This window comes from Labeo rohita, chromosome 23, assembly GCF_022985175.1.
Source record: "Labeo rohita strain BAU-BD-2019 chromosome 23, IGBB_LRoh.1.0, whole genome shotgun sequence".
NCBI lineage: Eukaryota > Metazoa > Chordata > Actinopteri > Cypriniformes > Cyprinidae > Labeo > Labeo rohita.
Window position 1 is genome coordinate 12,910,790 of NC_066891.1, and position 14,617 is coordinate 12,925,406.

At 35.9% G+C, this 14,617-nt stretch overlaps 1 protein-coding gene across 1 annotated transcript; it reads left to right on the plus strand.

Moving 5' to 3' along the window:
• The first annotated feature begins 7,950 nt into the window (after positions 1-7,950).
• On the plus strand, positions 7,951-11,144 carry neurod4 (neuronal differentiation 4). The gene is made up of 2 exons (XM_051096846.1): positions 7,951-8,135; positions 9,311-11,144. The coding sequence occupies exon 2, from the start codon at positions 9,317-9,319 to the stop codon at positions 10,355-10,357; it is 1,041 nt and encodes a 346-aa protein (XP_050952803.1). The 5' UTR covers positions 7,951-8,135; positions 9,311-9,316; the 3' UTR covers positions 10,358-11,144.
• Positions 11,145-14,617: the final 3,473 nt, after the last annotated feature.

Sequence of the window (14,617 nt, forward strand, 5' to 3'; positions counted from 1 at the left end):
TTTTTAAACAACAGTTAAATAAAACAATTCAGCATGTTGGTAAAAATATTTAACCCAACCATCTGAGTCAAGATACATTAGCATGTGTTTTGTCCAACATTAACCCATCATTGGGTTGCCAAATAACTGAAGTTGGGATGTTTTTAACCCAGTAATTTTTAGAGTGTAAAATCATTGATGTAAACTTTTTCAAATATGGCAAATGTTTTACATTTCTGCTTCGAAGACAATTTACTTGTAAAGAGATGACGTATGTGTTCAACGAACGCTGTTTCCGGGTACAAGCCTCAATTGAGAATACTTTCTCAACAGCCATTTATGAACACTGTTTATTCATATTAAACATTTAAGCGAAACGTTTTCAGACTCACGGTGTACAATACAGTCTGCGTGTTTACAGCGTCCCAGACACTAATAATTTGTATATTTATTTTTTTTATATGTACGACCGTTTGTTGTTTTCGCATGACGTCAGACTTAACAAGCAAATACTGTCATTCAGCTCAAGTGTTCATTCAGTTAATTTCAGTAACTGTGAAGTTTATCAATTATGAAATAAGTTTAATTCAGAGATAAGTTGCTATGTAATTCTGTTTAGTGTAGATTTTACCAAATATGCTAAAAAAAGACAACAGTGTCAATATTCAGCTCAAGTCAGTATAATGTTGACTTAATAGAGTTAAAAGTTTTGATTTTGAATCATCAGTAATGCTCAAAAGCAGCTCTACAAAAGACAATTGTGTTGTGTAGTTATTAGTGTTGGGAAGGTTACTTTGGAAATATAATAAATTACGGAGTATTATTAAAGTAATTACATTTGATTACTTTTTAAAATGTTTTTCTAAATTTTTCTAAACTGTTAATCATTTTGAAACAGTTAAACCAGACAGGGTTAACCATACTGTTGTACTCAACACTGATTACTGTCATACTTTCAGTATCCACTTAGATTAAGATTATAATAATTTAATTTTACAGCACAGCCACTAGAAAATCAGACTTTAGCACCTCTTTTGTACTTTGAGTTTAAATACAGATTTATAACAAGACATATAACATAACAAGATACAGCTTAATAACTATGATGCTGATTTTGAAATCAGTTAATTTGAAAAATAAAGCATATACACAAACCCAAATAGAAATAAAACAGTTATCAAATAAACATGTCCTATTCTGTGTCCTAAACTCCTGAAACATTGGTGTGTCATATTTTAGAGCAGTCAATGCAATTTTGTAAAGAAATCAATCAAATCTCCCTTTGTAATCATTAACATTTTCATAACTGTAATTTAATTGCACATTTTTCTCAGTAAATGTAACAGATTAGTTATGTTTATTTTTTAAATAAATTATGCAACTCTGTAGTAGTTACTCACCAACGTTGAGTAGTGCAAAACATTCATCAGATTATTAAAATGCCCTTCACACTATGACAAAAATGGTTCTTCAAAGACATTAAACATTTATTTCTAAAAGTGTACTTTGAGTTTATTTGGTTGAGTAGCTTGTTTACAACTTTAAGTTAGTTAGAAAAAGTCATTAAGTCCAAATTTTTTATCAAAGTTTTCGCCAACAGCCCAGCGCCCATCACCCAAACACACCCCTGCTTTTATAATTATTACAAGGGGCTCAGCTTTCAGGAGACATAGAGGGAGCATGTGTGCATGGCTTTAATTCCTATTGTATTCGTTCAATCTCAGTCTAAGCGAGTGTGTCTGTGTCTGAGCTCAGGAGAGAGGGAGTGAGGGAGAGAAAGACAGAAACAAGGACCCATCTGTCAGAGAGGCGGACGAATCCCCCTTCCCACTCCAAACAGGTCCCTTGGGACTGCAAAAAAGGATAACTCACTTGTGGCAATAGTTGTGGGTGTGTGGGGTTTTTTGGCACAGGGTAAGGACTCTCAACCAAGGGAACTACAACAGCATCACAACAAGCCAGCTAGAGTAAACAACTGCTAAGTCACCGCTGGTGTGCTTAAGGAGACGCGTCCTACTAACTGTCGTTGATGTGTTGACAGGGGGTGGATGCGCTTGATTAGACTGTTTTGACTTGTCAGGTTTCTGTTGAAGATTTGACGCTTTTTGGTGTAATGCATTCAGCAAAAACTTTATAGCAAAGCTCCAGACTGTGACTAAAATAGTGAAAAAATGAGACAAAAAATGCAAATGTTCAACAATAATGTTAAAGGTTAGAAAACTTTTCCAATATTGTATCATTTTGTTAGCACTCAACAACATACACTGCAGCATACATGAGCTATGATGTCTGATTCTTGAGCAAATGAACAGGTTGTCAGTTAAAGTCAGTTAAAGAGACAACGAAACAACCTCTAACTCTCTCATGAGTTCACAACTGAGTCACTGCTTTGCTAATCACTTTTATGTTATGACTTCAGTGAAGTTAATCAGCAGTTGTTATGGTAATATAATAATTTGTGAGATTTATTGCTTTATTTATGTATGTATTTATTTATTTAGATTACATCATATCAGATTTATTTTTATTTACATATCGATTATTTTCAAACAAGCAGAAATAATATTTTAAACCAGTGTGATATTTATATGGCACAAATACAGTTAGGATCACTATAATTATAACATCAAATTGGAACTAATTATAGAAAAAAATAAATAAATACCCTTTTATAGATATCTTTTATGCTCACCAACGCTGCATTTATTAGATTTTTTTTAAGTAATACTGTTAAAAAAAGTAAAACTGTTAAAATAACTATTTTCTGTTTGAATATATTTTAAAATGTAATTTATTCCTGTAATGGTAAATCTGGATTTTCAACAGCCATTTTCAGTGTCATATGATTCTTCAGAAATCATTTTAATAAACTGGTGAACTATTTTTTTTTTACTAATATAAAGTTAAAAAGAACAGCATTTATTTGAAATATAAATATTTTGTATCATTTTATATGTCTTTACTGTCACTTTTGATCAAGTTAATATATGAAAGCCCATTTAAGCCACTGAATAAAAAATTAAAAAAGGTAATTGTAATTTTTTTATCTTACAATTCTGACTTTATTTTCTCAGGATTGCATAATACAAACTTGTAATTCTGACTTTTTTTTGCGTGTTATAAAATCTGAATTATGAAATATAAACTTGCAATTTTGAGTAATAAAGTCAGAATTGCGAGATAAAAATGAGCAATTCAGACTTTTTTTCTAGCAACTTTTTTTCTCAGAATTGTGAGATATAAACTTGCAATTGTGAATTATAAAGTTAAATTTTGAAAAAAGTGATATGTTCTCAGAATTGCGGGTTTATATCTCACAATTCTGACTTTATTTCTCAAAATTGCAAGTTTATGTCTTGCAGTTCTGATTTTATAACTCGCAATTGCCAGTTTATATGACGCAATTCTGAGAAAAAAGTCAGAATTGTAAGCTATCATGCAATTCTGACTTTAAAACTCGCAATTGTGAGTTTACATCTCATGATTCTGAAAAAAAGTCAGAATTGCAAAATATAAACTTGCAACTGTGAGTAAAAAAAGTCGCAATTACCTTTTTTTTATTATTGTGGCGGAAACGGGCTTCTATAAATGAATGCATCCTTACTTTAAAAATATTCAATTCTTTAAAAAATCTTACTGACCCCAAGCTCTTTAATGGTCGTATATTTTAAAACAGCTGCAACTGTTGTTAAACGCCAAGAGTGTGAAACTAGTCAATGGACTGAAGCTCCTCTGAACAACAATATTTACTAAGAAATTCTGTAATTTGTGAACTACTATTATCACTTGGCTCCTAAATGTATTATTTTAATGTTTCACTGAAATATATCCAAGTCCAATCATTACTTTCTGTATAGTTGCAGAAGCGTGATTCCTTGGGACTGCAGAGGGGGTTGGGGGAGTGGAGCTGTCACTCCAAACAATGAAGCGGGTCATGGGAGTTCTGTGTGCTGTTCCTCTGGATATAATTTGAACTCTAAACTGTCTCAACAGGAGGTTGTCTGTTGAGTATACCGCTGGTCTCGTGGCTCAGCATTCACAGATTTTTCCATGAAGACCCACTGCGTGAACGCTTAAGAAAGCCCTCGTGAAACTAGCAGCGTTAAGGTCAGATGGTAAAAAGGAGTAAATAGTCTCTTGTGATTGTAGTGTTCACTTCTGGTTGAGGTGGACTAGAAAATGCAGCAGGCCTCGGTCCCTAAGTTAGCTGTCCGACGGTAGGGCACAAGGGAGGAGAGTTTGGGCTCAGCACGGCAATTCCCAATACAGGTTGCAGGTGTGACACAGCATTGTGAAATACTCCTGGGAGGTAAAGTTGTGGAGAAGCAGGGTTACCCTGGGATCTTTGGGGAAGCATGACACAGTTACTAGGCGTACATACTGTTGACACACATGTGATCCCTGGTTCATATGGGACAGCACCACTCTGAACACACTTAAGCATGTAAATGTACATCTAAGTTAACCTTTCTATGACCTCCACACAAACTGAAAATTTCTCAGTGACTTGAAAATGAGTGAATTTTCAACAATTTTGAAACTTGATTATATTTATGACTGTTTTCTTTCAAGTTAATCATGATTAATTGGACATTTATTGTTGGGTGTTACCATAGCAAAGGCTTTCTATCTTCATCAGTGCATGGATTTTCTATTTTATATCATTTCTGTGCTGCCAAGTGGAAGCCTTCCTCCCTTTGTGTGAGAGGAAAGAAGTGTCACCCGATTGAACTAGCGGTATGGATATTGTCCTATTGTGTTGATTGTGTTGTCGCACGAGAGATTATGGTAGGCAGGCGACTGGCGCGTGAGCACTGGTGCAGCAGACGCATCACTTCAGCCCATCTGTTCATTTATCAATCACCAGTGTCCGGCTTGAGTTAAGCGTTTAACTATCTAAGTGAATCTCTATATCAATTATAAACAGTGGCTAGCAATTAAAAAATGCATTTTTTAATGATAAAAAATATAATAATGAGATAAGTTAGGCATTAGATTTTAAGAAGAAATGCATTCTTAGCAAATATGTGTTTTGTTATTAGATCACTGTGGATCAAGTTTCTATTTCAAACTATTTAAAAGTAGTACTTATTTGATCTGTTAGCATTTGATTTTAAGTGTTACTAAAAGTTTTTGTTGAAAGAGTGTGAGCGGACTGTCTAGGCCACAGATGTGCGCACTTGCCGCATACAATGGGATCAGTGTGAGGACACGTGTGACCTGAAGCCCCACAGTCAATAGCACACTACTACAATAGAGCCCCTACTGTGGTATGAACACATAATATGAAGAGTTCATTTGCAAAAACAGATAACTCAGTTTTTAACAATTTTCAAAAATCGTGTTTTTTCATTGTGCATTCCAGTTAATCTCAATCAAACTGCAGTTGGGTTATTTTGATTAAGTAAAAATGACAAAAAATACAGCTAAATAACACAATACACATCTCATCTTGTTTTTGCAAATAAACTCTTCATATGTAGCTCCATTTTGTCAAATAAAGTCTAACTTTATCAGTTTAACAGGACAAAACTTAATAAATGCTGAAAAATGCACAAAATGTTATTTTCTTATGTAAATAATGTAGGCCAGCTATAGTTTAAACTAAAACATTTTTCACTTCAAGTGACTGCTTGTATAAAAAGTGCACTTTAAAGGACATTTATTTTATTTTAATATTAATATATTGGTATAAATATATTTAAAGACAAAAAGCTGTGAATAAATTAATATTATTCAGGGTGGATGCGATATTAAAATTTTCAAGGATGAAAAGTCTGTGTTGGAAAGAGTAATAAATATGAAATAATTTAAATTAAACTTTAAATTAAATTATTAAATGCATGAATAAATAGGCCTACATTTCCGGGTTTCTCAACAGCTTAAGTCTTTATAGTTGAGTAAACTTTGACAGCAGTGAATGGGAGAGTACCACAAATATATTTTTTGCACTCCCAATTGCTCAAAAGTGACCCTGGACCACAAAACCAGTCTTAAGTAGTGCAGGCAGGCTATATATTTGCAGCAAATACATTGTACGGATCAAAACATTTTTTCTTTTGTGCCAAAAATCATTAGGATACTAAGTGAAGATCATGTTCCATGAAGATATTTTGATTTTGTACCGTAAATATATAAAACTTAATGTTTGATTAGTAATATGCATTGCTAAGAACTTAATCTGGACAACTATAAAGGCGATTTTCTCAATATTTTGATTTTTTTTTGCACCCTCAGATTCCAGATTTTCAAATAGTTGTATCTCGACCAATTACCGTCCTATCCTAACAATTTATTTTTCAAAGGATGTATAAATCTCAATTTGAAAAAAATATATATTTTATGGTCCGGGGTCACAAATAGCAAAAAAAAAAAAAACTCCACAATAATGTTTTCATGACTTTAAAAAAGAAAAAAAAATTGAGAGAGACTGAAGAGAAGAGAGAACGATGTCAAATTTACCATCCCTCCCACAGATATAGCTGATATAATACAAAATATAGCTTTATAAATGTACATACATTAAAAAAAAATCAAAATATAAAAAACTTTAGAGGATTTACGATGCTGATGACCGTTGAAACGCGACATCACAGTGTTGTGAAAAGGGCTCATAAGCTACTTTCTCACAGAAACTTGTTTACACGTTATTTGGTTTTTGTCAACTTTTTTTTACAAAAAGTATTTTAAATGTACCGCCAGAACGTTATAAATGTGGATATATGTAACGTTAGCCTACGTCATTCTTCACAGCGTTGAGAAAGTTCTGAATCGAACATTCTTGTGATATTATCACGTGTTCTTTACATAATTATACGTTCGAAAATTAAAAGATGACCAACATAAGGTAAGTATCTGTTACATATGAATCAGTATAAATCTTTTCAGAAAAGAGTAAGCCTATTCCGTGGGGCAACCATGCACCCTCGGGCGCAGCATGCATGGCTGAGTGAGTTATCTTAGCGAAACAAAACCGTTTTGGCTTGATTAATCCAGCAGTTATTGAGCGTTATGTTTTGGTGGGCCGAGGGGCGCTAATGAGCGGACGGAGCGAATGAATGAAACGGGTGAACAACACACACACCTGCTCACACTGCACCAAGCTGTCACAATCATTTACTGGGACGCGGGCACGTCTTTGTACACTAGACTACTGTAATTAGAGTTAAGACCAACGTTTGACCTCGCCATAAACCAAATAGGGCTCAGGGGTATTAATCCAGCACTGAGCGGGCTTTATTGGGGCAGAAAATTACGTTAGGTCACGAAAGAAAAGCGGAGAGTGATATTTGGATAGCGCCCCAATGATAGGCTATTTTCAGTTTGGAATATTACAAATCAACTGGTGTGTTACATAATCCAGTAAACGAAAGTACAGTTGACCATCAATTCAACAATAAAAATGTAGGTGGTTATATATTTTTTAATTAACTAAGGTTAATTAAATTAGATTAGATTAGGTTACTTCTTGTTGTATACTTTTAAAAAATGTAAAACCCCTTAATGAAACGTCTTCTTTATTATAACCTCCAAAGAGGAATTAAAGCCCTAAAATAGTGATTGAAAAACATGTTCTACATACTACATTGAAAATCCATTTTGCCGTAATAGATTAAAATACATAGCCTTTGTATGAGCCACACGACATTGACCCAAATACTGTTAGAAATATTTCCAATCTTCTCTCTGACAAATGACAAATGGATTGCAAAGCCTCTCACCTTGCAAGATTTATAAGGTTAGTGTGCAAGGGTAGCTGCATCGTTTCCTCCACGAATGCGAGCACCCTCAGACACAAAGCCTGGGGGATAAATGCACACACTTAAGTCGTGAAACTTTTGGCCACGAGCGCGCCACGCGAGTTCGGATCAGCTGGATGGGTGGGGGGCGTGTGGGCGGAGCTTGCGAGCATCGCTAGAAAGTCAAAGCCGGGAGTCAGTGCGCTTCAGTGAGGCATGCGACGCGCTCTGACGCACCAATGGAGAGCTAACGGACCTGCACGCAGACGGACTGTTGACATACACAAACCATCAGCGGGGAGTCTGGAACTTTGTTTTTTGTACAGCAGCTCTTTTAAACATTTTGACAGCGCGTTCAGGCTTTCTGACCACCTTTTTTAAGTTTTATCGAAGTGAGGCCAAGCGCTACATTAACAGGTACGGTTATTTATAATACTTTTTTATTACTATAATTTGTATAAATATGTGTATATTATTTTTCAGCTCTTATGGGGTGCAAAAAAATATCAAAGTTACTTTTTTAATCAAAGTTGTAGGAAACCCATGTATTTCAAGCTTTACTTCAAGATTCAGATTTTAAAATTCTGCGTAATAATACAAATTTGTTTATTAATTTAATAATTCCTCATTTTTAAAAAAATAATTATGGATAATTATAATTATAATTATAGATACTTATGTTAACATAACTAAAGCGGAAATGCAAAAAACAAAGCAAAACATATATGTGAATAGCATTGACTCTAAACGCAGGGTAGCATAATCTAAAAAAAAATCACTTTTTTTTGTCACGATTATACATGTCATACTTGTTCAGATTTTAAATTTAAAAGTAATTAAATACAAATTGGTCGGAAAAGTGTAATTAAGTCACCTTATTTACTTTGGAACCGTTTTATTTAATCATCAGGGAAGATTTTAAATAGAAATTTATGTATTTGTTCAGAATGCAGATTATTTACTCTATTCGAAATGTGTGGCGACTGGTCTATTCATTATTATAAACTTAAAGATGAATGACACGCTCCAATAATAATAATGGAATTTTATAAACTGTATGTTACTTTAATTAGAAACTAAACATTTCACTAAAAAGCGCATTATCGAGTTTTAAAGGAAAACAAACGGAACAGGCTATCCATCAACGGAAAACCAGCAAATCTCTGACAAAAACTCATATTTGGAGACAATGCTGATGTGTTTCAATCAAATCAAATTCAAACTGTTCTCGTAGTATTAGTGTAGCTTGGTCCTGTGTTTGTTGATTCCGGTTTACAGGCTCCCCTCAAATTAAATCCGAGCGCTTTATCTGTGGACTAAATCCAGTCGTGTCCCAGATTGGACAGCGTCTCCAAAATGACTGCGGAAATCAAATGGTTTATGCAGAAAGTCTTTGCCATTAGATGGAGCATTAAAACTGAGAGAAGAAATGGAATTATAGAGCTGTAAGCTATATAATAATCATCACAATAATCGTGCTGTCTGACAAGTCAAACCATTATGAGGGTCTTAACTCGTGTGAGGAGCACAATTCAGTCCTGGTTTTTATTTTGATTCGAATGCACTCACAAAACGTTCTCCTTTGCTCTCAGATCACAATGATGACCAAACCTTATGGAAAACCAGGGGATGTGACTGAGCTAGTCAGCTCTCTTGGATGGATGGAGGAAGACCTCAGCTCACAGGATGGTGACCGGACGCCTGAGATAGGTCACTATGCGCTGCACAGGAGACCTGTAGAGCTTGGCAGTGAGGATATGGAGGAAGAAGAGGAGGAGGAAGAGGAAGAAGTGGGTCTTGATGGAGAAAAGGCACCTAAGCGAAGAGGTCCTAAAAAGAAGAAAATGACCAAAGCCAGACAAGAACGTTTCCGTGCAAGACGCGTCAAAGCCAACGCCAGGGAACGCTCGCGCATGCATGGGCTGAATGACGCGTTGGACAATTTACGGCGCGTCATGCCTTGTTACTCGAAGACTCAGAAGCTCTCCAAAATTGAGACCCTGCGGCTGGCCCGCAACTACATCTGGGCGCTATCGGAGGTTCTGGAGAGCGGGCAGTCACCTGAGAGCCTTGGTTTTGTGGAGATGCTATGCAAGGGGCTTTCGCAACCTACCAGCAACCTTGTGGCTGGCTGCCTCCAACTCGGACCCTCGTCTGTGCTGATCAACAAACTGGATGAAAAGTGCGGGGTTCCAGGAGTAGGTGGTCCACAGGGTCATCCCATTAGCTATCCCTCCCCGGGACTTCCCAGTCCACCCTATGGCTCATTGGAGGCTTCACACTTGCTTCATTTGAAGGGCTTCAAGGGAGCTAACTATGAGAACTCCTCACCCAATGAATGTAGCAGTGGCACGCCACCTTACGACGGCCCGCTTACGCCACCACTCAGCATCAGCGGCAACTTCGCCCTCAAGCAGGAGCCGTCGCCACACGAGGCTGAGAGGAACTTTACACCTCACGCCAGCCATTACATCTCCTCACACCCTTACCCACCTTCCTCCTTGGCTGGTCTTCCAGCACCTCAGGGTCACCCGCTGTTCCCAGGCTCCCGTTTCGAGCTTCCTTTAGACATGGCTTTCGAGCCGTATACCCCTTCGCACATTGTGACATCACAGATGGGCAGCATTTACAGTGAATAAATAGATATGACCACCAGAGACACTCAGCAATTCTGCCTCCTGCTCCTCAGTGTGCCTCCAGGGGCGCAGCACATTTAAGGAGACACTTTGCATGTATCCTGTCTGATCCCTAAAGAGACCAGAGCGGTCACTGAGAGAGAGAATATCTAAAACGCAACCTACCTGTGGCAACTGAAGTACTGAGAAAGAGATGCATATTTTTCGTTAATTTATTCTTGTTTTTGTCATGACTGAGTTTGTTACTTCTTTAAATGTTATTTTAAGTGTTCTGGGATTTGTATGCTGTATAAACTTAATGTTCTCCACCTCAAACTGGATGACGACTTTGGTGCACATGCCATAAAAGTGCACCAAAACTGACTGAACAGTTTTTAGACGCATATGGAGAGTAGGAAGCTCAGTATCTTCGGCACTGTTCAACCAGATGCTGATTTTCCACTCAACGAAACACACAAAACATAAATAAATAAAAGAAAGAATGAAGGAAAAGGACAAATTTAGTACACTACATCTGCCATAACAAATGCATTTATTTATGACTGTATTTAATATTTATTTTGATGACAATTGTATGTTTCGAAGCAATTTGTCAGCACTGTTTTTATTGGTTCTTTGGTACACTGCCAGTCACTGCTACCAATACTCATAAAGTATCTAATTTATTTATTGGAATTCATTCAGTTTAAAGTATTTTTTCTGTCATTCTCCACAATGTTTGTAATTTTGGTCAAGCGTTTGTAAATATTTACCTGTTTCGCACTTAATAAATAAATATTCTTATATAATATGACACTATTTTGTTTCTTCATTTTGCTTTTTATTCAGTTCACTCTTCATTTTGCATTTAAAATGCTGAAGTTATCATTTTTTACAGTGAAACCAGACATTTAAAAAATACAGTGCATTTTAAAATAATGCAGTATTTAATTTTTTTTTTTTTTTGGCATTATAATTAAAATTTGCACTGTTATGCCTAATACTTATGTCTCAGACATGCTGAATATTCTCTAATGTGTGACCAAATGTATTTATAGACTTCCTAGAAAAATAAGATAAAATTAAATAAAAATAAATACAATTATTAGGGCTGTCACTAACGATTAATTAGGTAATCGAGTAATCTGTTGATTATTCAAATGATTAATCTGAATAATTTAAATAATATATTAATAAATTAAATAGACCTAGTGAACAATAATCTTTAAAATTACTTCAAATACATATATAATAGCAATGAAGCAATAATAATTAGATCAAATAAAGTATCAAAGCAAGTAATTATTGAACAAAACAGTTCAAATACATAATGTATTATAAACAGTAGAGTTAATGTACATTACACATTATAACAAATGCCTGCAGAAAGGCAATCGTTTTTACACTTTACTGTGCATCTAATCCTTGTTTAATATTGACTCAACAAACATTTAATTCAAATGTCAACTTAATCTTTAATATTTGGCCATTTGTTTATGATAGAAAAGCTACAGCCACTGTAATTTCTTGAATATGTGGACATCAAAACGTGTAAACTCAGAGTTAGGGTTTAAACTTTTATTTTAAAATCGCGACGCACAGGTAACGTTAGCATATTGAGAAATATATTGACATATTCTCCTGTGTTTGGTAGGTTTTTAAGTGATTTACCTTACAAATCTGATGAAATAGGGCACATTGCGTTCCCAGATGAACGTTATAATAACCCAAACTCACAACAACATGCAGAGTGCGTCATATAGGCTATATAAATAAAGATATTCTGGTGAAATTAAACTTGTTCCTTTATATAATAGATGAGATCTTGACCACAATATACTTAATAAAAAGCATAAATAAATAATATTGTTTGTAATAATAGTATTTTACAAAAATGGTAAAAGGGTTCAAATGAGTAGTAAATAAGAATAATATTTACAATATACTACCAATAATAACGAAACATCCCCTAATAACAATGACCTGTTCTGCAATAATGCAAACAAATGTTAGGGTTACCTAGCAATGACTTCAAGTTATGCTGAGAAATCATTGCAGCCCTAAAAATTATATATATTGCGTATATTGCAATCACTGACTTGGTAAAGTGATGTTGAATCGTATGTATAATAGCCATTTTAGTGATTAATATTAGTGTTATGATGGGCATGGGAGTCAGTGGAGCATGTGGAGCCATGGGAACACATAGCTGTGGAACAGGTGACTGTGTCATGGGATCCCCTTTCACTCTCACTTGTGTTTTCCCAGCCTTTTCATTGCCAAAATGGTTGGGGAAAACAACAAAACAAAACAAAAGCACACAAAAAGAGGGTTAATGATGTATAGAGAAAAACAAAATGAGTGTGAAAAATGTATTTTTAATGGTTCCGGTAACGTCACATAGCTGTACTGAAACCTTTATATGACTGGAGTACAGGGCGATCGTTGACTTTAGCTCTGTGCTCATACTGGACAATGTGATGCCTCTCCAAACAGACAATCAGAGGGATGATGGGGTGACAAGCCAGAGAAGCGGTGTGTGAACGTGTGTTTATTGTTGGAAGCGGCACTAAGATGAGAATGGGTGCCTCAGAGGGTGTTTTGCCTGAAGTGGACCCCGCCTCATCCACCGCTCCAAAGGTTTGTCTTTTCCAGCCTTGGCAAGGCGAGAGAAGTGAAGGAGAAAAAGGGAGCGATTGTTTTAGCGGGCGCCACTGGTCTATTGTAAGTGCAGTGTGTTCTTTCTCTCGACCTCTGACCTGCATTGTTGTGAGGCTGTTCGTTTAGAGAGCCGAGACAGCTGGGAGAACTGCGGGGGGCTGATGGACAGCTGGGGCCAAACTAGTGAGAGAGAGAGAGAGAGAGAGAGAGTGAGGGGGAAAAGAGAAAGTGGGTGAGGGACTAAACCAAAACAGAGGAGGTGAACAAGGCCTTATTCTTGAGTGACCCCTTTCCCTGTGCTCTTGTGGGTCAGCTGGACATTGGAATGACACATAGTTCCACATGTTGAGGGGCTGAAGATGAGGAAAGGACTGAATGAAGGGAGTCAAGTGCACAGAAGGCTTTCAAGCTGTGCAGTCAAGAGCATTTTTTAAAACATTATGAAAAATACCTGTAGCTTATTGTAGTGTTGAATTCATCTTGAATCTCGGGCTAAAAAAGGTGTTAGATCTATATTTTGTTAAAATTATGAGGTAAATGATTACAAAGTTTTTATCTAAGTGTTCAAATATATTTGATGCCACTGCAAACTCAGCAAGATACTGATAAAACTGTCTATTTACTACCCACAGAAGTTGTACAAACTACACAAGATGTTTTAACAGAGTCTTTGGCATTGTTCAGTGCCAATACATCAGCCGTCTGTGCAGAACTCAGCAGGGCTGAAATAAGGGAACGATTTCAGAGATGTCAGCTGCTGTCGACATATCTTTTGAAAACAGATGAGAAGGCACAGAGGAGAAATGTGCTAGCGAAAATGAAAAGGCATGTGAGGATGGCTGCATTTTCCCATAGGGCAGATGGTCATGGCTGTGACCTCTGTGCCACAGCAAATACCCATACAAAGTTTAGAAAAAAATATGAAGAAGAATACTACAATCTTGATGTTTTTTTTAAAAAAACCCTACAAGACCCTAAATTAATTTAAAATCTTATTCTAATACAGCCATAGCTCAAAAGATTTATCCTGCTTGTGATGACTTCAAATGAACAAAGCCAAAGAGTACTTTTAGGCATTTTAAATTAAAAGAAATTCAAATGCATTAATGAATACAATTTCAAAACAAGTGGCATTCATGTAAATAAATAATTTATAAAACATTTAATTTATAAAATGCATATCAAATTTATTTCAAAAGTATGTGAACACTTTATGATTGTCAGGCTTATTTGAACACAGTTGATGAACTATACCTGTGGACTTCATACACTAGAAATAACCTTGACACCAGGTGGTTCAACATAATTTCAGATGCTTTCTGAAGCTGAAACTCACTTAAAGTGTGGCTATACAGTGTTTAAATACTTTTTGGGCCAATACCACATTTTTTTTCCTGCACGAGGTAATTATATATATTGTGGAGTTGTGATTTTACAATGCGAGTTAGAGAGTAGGAGTGGATGATGGGACATTAAAGTGCAGTCTGAAACCTCTTTCACTCCTCCCCTGTTTTTTTTGTCTCTCTGGCACTAATCCATTGGCCAAACAACGCAGTCTCCCACTAAATGAAAGGTCCTGATCCATAGGGGGGAGATGGGGATAAAGCATTGTGATTAAGATTG

Excerpts from the sequence above, each read along its gene's own strand:
- neurod4 (XM_051096846.1), top strand. The coding sequence starts at position 9,317 with ATGATGACCAAACCTTATGGAAAACCAGGGGATGTGACTGAGCTAGTC.